Source organism: Molossus molossus, unplaced genomic scaffold, assembly GCF_014108415.1.
Source record: "Molossus molossus isolate mMolMol1 unplaced genomic scaffold, mMolMol1.p scaffold_m16_p_8, whole genome shotgun sequence".
In the NCBI taxonomy this organism is placed as follows: Eukaryota; Metazoa; Chordata; class Mammalia; order Chiroptera; family Molossidae; genus Molossus; species Molossus molossus.
In genome coordinates, this window is record NW_023425402.1 from 69,501,932 (window position 1) to 69,513,006 (window position 11,075).

Below are 11,075 nucleotides of genomic sequence, written 5' to 3' on the forward strand. Positions count from 1 at the left end.
GCCCAGGTCTGGATACCTCATTTAAGCTGGGCCAAGTAAAGCCCTTCCCAAGAATGTTTTGGGATGGAAACTGGGGAAGTAGGTCACTCTTTTGTGTTGGTGGAAGATATAATATGGAACACAGATGCCCCATTGGTGGCTCTATTTAACATTTTGTGGAGCAAATGAAAAATGATAGTAACATCAGAACATCGGAGATGAGAGACATTTTATCCCAGTGGCATTCAAATGCCTGGTCACAGCCGCGTGTGAGAACCAACTGCTTCTTTGAAGCTTGGTTGTTCAGTTCTTCCCTGGATTCGAACTAAAATTTTGAAATGACTAAATCCAATTCGGGTGGAGTGAGTATCATTTTTGTAGATCGAGCATTGGATCCAACAGTTCAATAGGCATACTTTTATTAATAAAATGCTATTGCCCCTGTCATAGGATGTGGGCTACTGTTTTCAGCATTCATAAAAATGAGTCACAAAGACACAGGTGACTTATCTGAAAGTTGACAGGGGACAAAAGGACAGATGATGCACCTTTGTTAAAGAAAGACAATTCCCCATGGTCTCTAGTAAGCTGGGGCCCCGAAGATCAGATAATGATATGATCTGATGAACTGCCACAAACTCTGCCTCATCCTAAAGTAGTAAACTGAAAGACAAAACACTGGCTCCCAGCAATTGGAATGGGTAAATTCTGAAAGTCCCCAGTTATAAGCAATACCTGATTTCTTGGCACTTGCCATGTACCTACTATCAAAAAAATGATAAACCTTTCAATAAAAAACAATGAGTTCCAGTTAAATAAGGCAGATTAACCTAGGCTCCTCTTCTACCTTGAACCCCAGTAAAGTGATAGTTAAGGGGGATAAAAAGATATAATCTCAAAAGCAAAGGGAATGAGAGGCAAGACAACTACAAGGGGAAGATTTTAATCAAATTTTTGAGGATAGAAAGTGGAGTCAGTAACTACAGTCGGCCCTCGTTTATCGCGGTTAATCAGTTCCAGACTCTACCATGATAAATGAATTTCCTCAATGTAGGATTCTTTATTTATATACATAACTGACTTAGCAGAGTTGGAAAATGTTTAACTTAAGTGCTTATAGAAAAAGGATATTGACAGGAAATAAGCCAACAACACCCTCACAACACCCATGAAAGGTGCAGGCTTGGAGATATCAGGGAAGTGTCAGGTGTAAAATTGAGCACAGGTGTAGATTTATTGTCAGGTTAAATAGAGAGTAGTTGGACTTCCTACCTCCCCTCTCCAATCAAGAGAACAAGTAACTACCACTTCACGAATTTCCCAAAAGAAAATGAAAGAGTTCTTCTTTGAGTAAACCTAAGCAGAGAGAGTCCAGATTGAAGAATGCAAGACAGTGGTAAAGTATAGGAATTAATTAAAATGTACATATTGAACTGTTGGATTCCAAGACCTTTTATTATGACCAGAGTTCTCTGGAGAAAATGAATATCTTGAAATAAAAGACACCCACTTAGTGATTTTTGGCATCCTTGTACAGTAAACTCTATGAGTTAATCAGCTTGATGTACACATACCAACTTCCAATACACTTTTTAGAACACTTTTAGAATTATGAACACTTTTTAGAATTATGAACAGACAGCTAAGGATCACCAGATATTTGAGGAAATCTTGAAATATCTAAGATAAACACTAAATTAAACAAAAGAAAATCAGAGGAAGGAAAAATCATGAAACCAGAAAAAAATGTTAATCTTATAATTAATAACCTCAGAGAGATAATGAGAGTGACAAATGCTTATGGAGGCTCTTGCTGTGGCTCAAGCACAGTCCTAAGCACTTTAAGTGAATTAACCATTGAATAATCACAACAACCCTATGATGAAAATTTTAGCCCATTTTATAGATAAGGAAATTTCATAATTTGTCCAAGTTTACACAACCAGTATTTGGCAGAGATGAGATTTAATTTTTTTTCTTTATTAATTTTAGAGAGAGAGGAAGGGAGAGGGAGAGAGAAACATCAATGAGAGAGAATATTGATTGGCTTCCTCCTGCATGTCCCCCACTGGGGATTGGGCCCACAATATGGGCATGTGACCTGACCAGGAATTCAACCCGTGACCTCTTGGTGCATGGGTCGATGCTCAACACTGAGCCACACCAGCAGGGCTAAGGGTATATATTTTCAATTAATCTGTTTGAGTTAATTCTATTATTTCTTACCAAAGGGTCTTAATTTTTATTTTTCTGTTAATTCTCACCCAAGTATATTCTGCCATTGATTTTTTTTCTTTGAGAGAGAGAGAGAGAGAGAGAGAGAGAAACATGGATAGGAGAGAGACACATCGATTGGTTGCCTCCCACTTGACCCTGACCTGGGCCAGAGATGAAACCTGCAATGCAGATGTGCACTCTTGACTGGAATTGAACTCATGACCCTTAGATCCTGGAACCAACGCTCTAACCACTGAGCCTCACTGGCCAGGGCATTGTGGGAGGGGGGGCATCTGAATATTTAAAGTTATGTCTAAGTAATTGGCTATTCTAAAATAAAACATCCTTAGCATTTTAATCAGGGAGAGTTGTGATTGGAAAGGTGGTATTTTCTGACAAAAGTCTATAGGAGTCAGAATTCATTGGCACCTTTCAGCAGGGTAAATTGAAAAATTTAATCAGGAATTGAAAGTCTCACCATTCCCAAACAGTAAAAAGTCAAAGGTGGTAGCATGTTCACCTCAGCTGTGGTCTTTATAGGTCTTTTAACTAAATTATTAATGAAGGAAAAAGATATTAAACTCTTATAAAAGTTTCTTCATGAACTCCATTATACTTATATCTCTCAGACTGTCTGAATCTTCTGAGGGATCCTGCTTAGGGCAAATATTGATTTCAGGGTTTGTAAAATATTCTAAGCTGCTTTGTCTGGGACTCTCCATCCAGACAACTCATTAGAACAGCAGCAGCTTTTTCAATAAACTAACTCACCCTGTCCAGCTCATAAAAGTAGCCATGCCCACGAAGTCTCTTGCTCCTGAAACCCATTTGGAACTAAATTCTGTAGAGCAGCTGTCTTAACGCAGATGCTTGCAGAGGCCCCAGCACAACATGAAGGGCTCAGGCTGCCTGTTGAAAGGGGGGCGGGGGAAGCTGTGGCTAATTGCTTCACCTTTGTCCACCGTCTGGTTCCCAGAGCCAGAACTTAGGTTGTCAAATCTTCCTATTTCTCAAAAGAAACTGAGTTTGTTTGTAAGTTTGCTTATTGTAGAGATGTCAATGAACAGAATGGAATTGATCTTGCCATCAACTCATGACACATTATTTTCATATGTTCTGTATTTTATTTTACTGAGTTTTATCTCCTTCATCCTGTATAATCCAATGTATCTCTCCTTCCATAGGTTCCCCATCTAAAGGATTTAGTATTTGTATTTGAATCAACCTTCAGTATTTTTTATTTACATGTGTATGTGTGAAAGTGTCTTTAAAAATGTAGACATTATTGTTTGTGTACGTTAAATTTACATAAATGATATTGGACTATAAAAATTATGTTTACCCATGTGGCAAAATGACTACTTAGTTCATTCCTTGTGACTGCTGTATAGACTACATTTAACCTAGTTATTCTCTGGTTCCTTGCTACCATAAATAATGCTGCGATAAACATCTTTATAAATACTTCTTGATTTACCCTTGTGACAGTTTGCCTAGTGTTTATGGTCTATCAAATAATTACTTAACTGCACTAAGTATTGGTTTATTCCCTTCCACAGTGAACATACAGTCCACCCCCACCAGCAGTGCATGGAATCTCCTGAACCCATGTCCTCACCAGCATTTGATAGCCAACTTCGTAATTCTTTGTTCTTCAATAAACAGTGTATCCACATTTTCATTTGTATTTTGTTGATTATTGTGTAGGTAACATCTCATCTCTGTATATTTTTAACCATTAGGATATCTTGATCATAATCCTTGCCATTTTTTGATTGTTTCTTCTTCTTGCTTATTTGTAGGACTTGATTCTATTATTTGAGATATTCTTTGTTGGCACTAAATTTTCTATAGGTCTTCTTCCAAACTGTTACTTGTTTCTAAATGTTGTCTGTGAGGTCCTTCATTGTCCTCTATTAAGCACTGACTGGAAAGCTCAAGTGAACATCTCTCAGACTCCATGGCAGCTGGGAGTAGCCAGGTAACAACTAATTCTGATATAATGAGATACATTATTTTTCCCTTTATAGTTTATGTTTTGACAGATTTATTTAAAAATCTTTCTACATTTCAGATCACAAAGAAACCTTCTTGTAATTTTTATTAGCTCTACTGTTTTACCTTTCACATTTAACTTTTTAATCTATCCATCGATCCAACTTAATTTTGTACCTATTCTATATTGTACCTATTCTATCCAATTTTCTCAACACTATTTATTAAATAATTTATCTATTCTCCAAAGATCAAATATCAAGTATACTTATGCATATATTTGTTATAATTTCTGTACTTTAAATAATGTCCTACTATCAGGTAATACTTTTGCCTCTTTGCTGCTCCTCATTTTCTAAATTAGCTTAACTTCCCAGACTTTTATTCATCTATATACAAGGTGGGGCAAAAGTGGGTTTACAACTGGGAGTACACAAAACAGAGTTCATTCTTTTATTATTACTTATTAATTATTATATTATTTTCCATATGAACAACTGTAAAACTACTTTTGCCTCACCCTGCAAATTTGGAAATCAGTTTGTGGAGTTGAACACTCAAAACAATTTTGCGCTCCGACTGGTGTGGCTCAGTTGGTTGGAGCGTCGTCCTGTGCATTGAAAGTTCTCATGTTTGATTGCAGGTTGGGGCCCGACAGTAACAAAAGCACCTGAAACCACTTTTTCTCTGGCCTCTACAGTAGAGACTAGAAGCTAAAACACACCACGTTCAGATTCCACTGCAGCATGAGGGCCAAAGGAAGTCTCTATAAAGGGCTTTTCTTCCCACCCCAGCTCCCCCGAAGGCACCAAACTCATATCCACCTGAGACACTGCAGTCTTTTTATTAATAATCTTTATAACTGTATTTAGTATATTTGGACTATATACATGATGTAGTGACGTACTGTAATGATAGCAAAATCCTCACATTGAGATTTTTTCAAACCAGTTTCTTCAAAAAAAGAATCTCAAGGGAAGGTGGGGGATGGGGGGTGGCAGGGTGGTGTGTTGTTTAAAGCTGTATTAGCCAATAAAAATGTTTGGACCTTATTTGGATCTCAACTCAAACACAGAAACAAAAAACAGTATATAAGACAATTGAGAAAATGTGAACATTGAATACTTGATAGCATGCAGAAATATTTTTAGGTGTAATAATGGTATTATATTTATTTTTTAAGGGTTCTTATAGTTTAGAGATACATACAGTGTATGTGTGTGTGTGTGCATATATATATATATATATATATAGATAGATATATATGAAATGATAATGTCTTGGATTTCTTCAAAATAATCTTGAGGCCACATCTATATAATTATTGAGCTTGGCTGATAGGTGCATTGGGTTCATTAAGTGCTATCTTGCATGTATGGTTGAAACTTTACATTTAAAAGGTTATTTTAACTGAGAGTACTAATTTTTTGTTATTTGTATTTTCTGAATTACATCTATTCTTTCAAGGGTCAGTTTTTTGGTCTGGTTATCATGGTTCTTCTTTTCCGAGATATTAATCTTCCTCAAAAATGTCTGGTGATGTTTGGCTGTCTGCTTATATTATTAATTAATGACTAAATTGATGACTAAAGGTGTATGACATGAATTTCCTCTGCCATTGGTATATCTGGTTATCCTTATTTAACACCGAAGTGTTGTTCCTCAACTTCATTGATTACATTTATAACCACAAGTCAGTAACTCTCTTTCTGTAACATGTTGACATAGGGTGCCAGGAAACTTGGGAAACAAGCAGTTTGCACTGAGGGTGTAACAAGATCCTTATTGATCCAGAAAAGGTAAAGTCCCCCCTGCAAAGCATTAATGTTTCTGAAAAGAGAGTGTGGGGGCAGGGAGGAAGCCCTAGGTTTTTCCTTTATAGATACTGTAAGAATAAATAAGATAATCTGGTGTGGCTCAGTTGGTTGGAGCGTCATCTTGTGCATTGAAAGTTCTCATGTTTGATTGCAGGTTGGGGCCCCGATTTATTTAAAAATCTTTAGAAATTATTAGATAATCTGGTTTTAGTCAAGATGAAAGAAACCCCAAAATAAACTGGCTTAGACAAAGATTATAGTTTAGAGGAAGACACCATAGTGTCTCTTGGTAGAAGCAGGGCCAAGAAGCCTGGATGCCACTGGACCTTGGACATTTCAGAGCCTGGAACTTGAAACCAGCAGGATTACTGTCTGAAAGCAGAATTTCTGCCTCCCATCTCCTGCTCCCACTGACCCTAACTGCTGACTCTTTTCCTTCCCTCCATACTGATCAGTCTCCTGTACCTGATGGAAGTCATCATAGATCCTATCAGTTCTAAGTTTTACTATTTGCCAATGTAATCAATCCCAAAAGAGGCATGGCCTGTCTCCAAAAGCTGGATCTGCAGTCTGCTCTGGATTTTTTAAAATCTTGTTAATTTTGAGAGTATTTTTGTCCAAGTTTTCGATGTATGAAATGACATACTCCCTAGCTAATGATGGTTTTATCTCCCCTTTTAAATAGTTAGCTTTGTTACTAGCTTCTAGATTCCTGTTGTGATGCTATGCTTAACACCCAGGTCTCAAAAACAGAAAACAAAATATAAGAAGGAAAAGAGAAGAAAAAATGCCTTAATTGTAGCATTTTCCCAGTTTGCCAGTTTAAATACCTCCACTATGGCCAACTGAAGCTACCAACATCATGTCACAGAAATCAGACTTGGGAAGAACTTTGACACAATCATTGATCTCAAGCTGGTACAAGCAACATTCAGCACAATGATGCTTATAATTTATTTATTTAGCTTTACTCGGATAATGTTTGATAGTAGTGATCGCAGCAAGCAGCCTTTCCTTGATCCTGATGCATAGCATCCAGAAGCAAAAAGCTTGCATCCGTAGTGCTACATTTAATTAAGTTTTAGTGGGCCCTTGGAGCTCTGTGTCAGGCCTTAGAAAGGGTGAGTGCCACGTCAGTTAGAGATGCTGACCAAGGGCGAGAGAGGAAGGAAATGCCTCTGCAGTGCCCACATCTGTCAGTTAAGACTAGTGGTCTCTGAACCCAACCATTTAAATACAATGTTCATTTTTATATTTTTGGTCTATATGCCCCTTATGGAGAAAGGGGGATTAATAATTAGGCAACAAATTAAACCTTTCGCTTTTAAGCTTTCTGTTTCTGTTTCCTGATTATTAAAATGAGGGTATTAGACTATACATCCACTTGACTTTTGTTAGGATTAAATGAAAGAATTCATGTACTCAATGAGTTCAGTACCTGGCAAATAGTAAATGTTCAATCAATGTTTCAATTACTTGAAATATTTTTTGTCTCATTCATGAATACTAAGTTAACCAGAGCATTGTATAAATATTTTACATTTTAAAAATATCCTTCTATAGTACTTGTTTTTTAAGTTTTTTTTTTTAAATAAAGAATAACTGTTAAGTTTTGTCGTTTTCAGTGTCTCTTGTCTGGTTTTTCACATGGGGCTAAGAAAGAACTTCCAATTAATCAACGTAAGCCACTAAATGACCACGTAACCTGTCTACCTGCTTTTTCCAGCCCGGGTGCACTCCCCACACAGCACCCCCTGCTCATCACTGATTCCCTCCCTGGCCACTCCTCCCCTCATCTCACTGACAGCCACTCCCACTTGCTCTCCATGGAAACACCCTTTCACCAACACAAAACACCTTGATCAAAGCAGTCTACCTCAGTTTATGATTAAGGAAGAAAATTTGGAAAACAAAAATAATTTAAGCTCTTTGAACATTGATAAATAGAGCGGTACTATTTGAAACAACTGACTGAAGAAGCTTCTGCCTCTCAAGAAAGTAGAGACAAAGAGACTTAATTTCCTCTACATAAAAAGGAAGAATTTGAGTTTTCTGCAGATTGAGTTCTCTGAATTTCCTGGGAAGAAAAGGAAGCTGTTTCTCTGGATGGGCAGTGAGGTGGCCAAGGCAAAAGCAATGGCTATGGGCTGGGGGTCATGATCTGGGGTCAAGTTCATTTAGAATGGTTATGAGATTTTCACAAAACCTCAATATCTAATATTCAAGATTTGGCTCTAGGATGCATCACACACATCCCATGTCATCTTAAAAATGAAAAGCCCACTACACTCATAGCATTATGTTCTAGAGAGAGAGGTGCGATGCTCAATGGGGTTTCAGTGTTGACTTCTGGCTGAACTATGTAGTTGAGGAAACCGTCACAAATATTAAAACAAGTCATTTTCACCCTGGCTGCTGTGGATCTCTTGGTTGAGCGTCGTCCTGTGCACCAAAAGCTGACTGGTTCAATTCTGGGTCATGGCACAGGCCTGGGTAGCAATCTCAATCTCCAGTAGGGAGCCTGCAGGAGGCAGCTGAGCTATGTTTCTCTCTCTCTTCCCCTTCTTCTTCCTCTCTCTTTGAAATCAATAAAAACATATTAAAAAAACAAAAACAAAAAAACACCAAAATTTCAAACACACACAAACATCGTTTTCCTCAACTCAGTATCTAGGAGAATTCCCACACGGTGGAGGGGGATGCTGGCAGAAATTCTGGCCTGTAGACAGGAAATAGTCCTCTAGGGGTTCTGTGGTCAGAGGCCCAGAGGGCATTCCCCTCTCTCACTTTTGCCTCCCAGCAAGGGCCAGAGCAGAAGCAGGGCACTGAGGACACAGGGCATGAAGGTGACTATCCTGGGGGTCATCAGCATTCACCAAACTCGAAGACAAAACTTAGGGGTTGTTCAAAGACAGTAACCATTAAGAAACATTTTCACTTTTTTCCCAGATGCTTCCTAAAGAACAATGCTGGCTTTTCAGTTACAGAAAATTCTAGAACCAAATATTAAGAACATGAACTTGGGTCATTATAGTGAGCAATCATTCTAATATACTTTTGGGTATGATTAGGGCATCAGAATTGATGATGCAAATCTTGTGATCAGTGAGGGGAAGTGGTTTAGGATAAGAAACAAGAATGCCCATAATGCCTTGTGCTTTGTTAACACATTGAACTCATTCCAGCTAAGACCACTCATCCTCCCTCATTCTTCCCTCCCTTCTCTTCAACTGTTCCAGGGGTTGTTTGTTTTAATGCAGACATTTAAATAAAATTAAAATAAAAACAAAATTTTGAATTCATTTATTGATTTAATACAATGATTAAAATTAAAATACACTGTGTCTTTTAGTTTACTGGCTTCAAAGTGTGGTCCCCACCGGCATCACTTGAGAACGTATTACAAATGCAAATGCTTGGGCCCCACTCCAGACCTAGTGAATTCATCCAGGGATTCTAATGCACAGCAACGTTTTGAAATCAACATTCTAGTGCAGTGATCCTTAATCCTGGCTGCACATGGAAATCACCTAGAAAACTTGGAAAGTTACTGCTGTCTGTGACCCATCTCCAAGATTCAAATTTGATTGGTTCAGGGTGTGGTTCTGGATGTGGGAGTTTTGGGCCCACAACCTGAGCATGTGCCCTGACCGAAAATCGGAATGGGTGACCACTTGGTGCATGGGTCCACACTCAGCCACTGAGCCACACCCGCCCAGCGCCTGAGGCAGTTTTCAAAGGTTTCCTCGTGTGCCTATTATTAGAAGCTGGGACTGAGGCCCACTTACATCACCTGGGCCTTTATGGTCAAATATAGCCACTCGTATGAACTACATTCCAGAACTGTGAGCATGGGAGGGGATTAGTCTCCCTCCCAAAGAGAGACTTTTGGGGTCACTGTGAGTTCTCCTCTGTCCCCCTCACACTCCCTGACGCTGGTGCGCAGGAATGACTTGCTCCAGCTCTGCTCACCTCGGCTGGAGCTCAGCACAGCGTTTATCTTTCTTCCCTTGTGTCTCCATGGCTTTTCGAGTTCCCCTTCCCCACCTAGTCGTAGTGTTGGTCAGTTCTCCCAATCGAGGCAGGTTAGAATAGGTACTTAACAGGTTTGGTCCAAGAATTCTGTGGCAGAGCGAACACTGTGAATTTCTCACAAGCAGATGCTCAGTGGGCACTACTGTCCTCTTCTCCAGGCAACTCAGGACAGAAAGATGGACGCAAAGATTCCAAAAAGAAATTAGGATGCATGTAGATGAGGGCATCATTTCTAACATCACAAAACCTCGGAGGAAAACCCGCTCTTCCTCCCTCTGTCAACGGATTCCCTGCAGACTCCCAGAGCCCACTCCATCCTCTCTCCCACGTCCACCTCCCAGTAATGGCAACCGGAGGACAAGCACGGGGTGCCCAGGACACAGGCCGTGGAGGCAAATCTCTGGGATCTTCCCTCGGCTGGTGGCAGAACTTTGCACAGTGGACTTCCCTCCGGTCGTCAGAGAGCACTAGGCGGGAGTTTGCGGCGGCTGCATCCAGGGTCACGTCCTCCCGGAACATCAGGAATTCACCTCTCATGTGCAGACTTTGCTCCAGGAGGAAGCCGTGCTGTTCAATGAGACTAGAAAGGAATCTAAGTCGCTGTTCGTCCAAAGGCGGCTTCGTGGTTACTTCTCGACGCAAGGGGCAGATCAATCTCAGAGCCGGCCTTTGCAGCACCCAGCTCTGCGTGCAGTCATAGCAGAAGGTATGCACACAGGAGAGACTACTGGGAAGGGAGCAAGGTCCGAGACAGACCGGACAGAGTGCCTCCTGGTGCAGACTTGTCCACATGGTTTCTCCAGGTCTCTGCTCAGCAGTAAACTGAGCTGAAATGGCCCTTTATTCGCTTCTGGGAGCCGTCAGCAGCCTCAATACAGTATCTGCTGTGCAAGAACCAGGATGCACCTAAGTCTAATAGAAAAAAGATGAACCTCTCTCTAGTTTATACAGCAAAGTGACACTAAGTCACCAGAGAATCTTAGTAAAAGCACAGTGTGTGAGAAAAACTATGAAACTATCCCAAATCTAGGT

General features: G+C 39.8%; 1 protein-coding gene across 1 annotated transcript; it reads right to left on the bottom strand.

The window, feature by feature from the left end:
• Positions 1-10,172: 10,172 nt before the first annotated feature.
• Positions 10,173-10,835, bottom strand: LOC118620741 (ret finger protein-like 4B). Its single transcript, XM_036247754.1, has one exon. The coding sequence runs from the start codon at positions 10,833-10,835 to the stop codon at positions 10,173-10,175; it is 663 nt and encodes a 220-aa protein (XP_036103647.1).
• Between the last annotated feature and the right edge of the window lie 240 nt (positions 10,836-11,075).

Excerpts from the sequence above, each read along its gene's own strand:
- LOC118620741 (XM_036247754.1), bottom strand. The coding sequence starts at position 10,835 with ATGTGGACAAGTCTGCACCAGGAGGCACTCTGTCCGGTCTGTCTCGGA.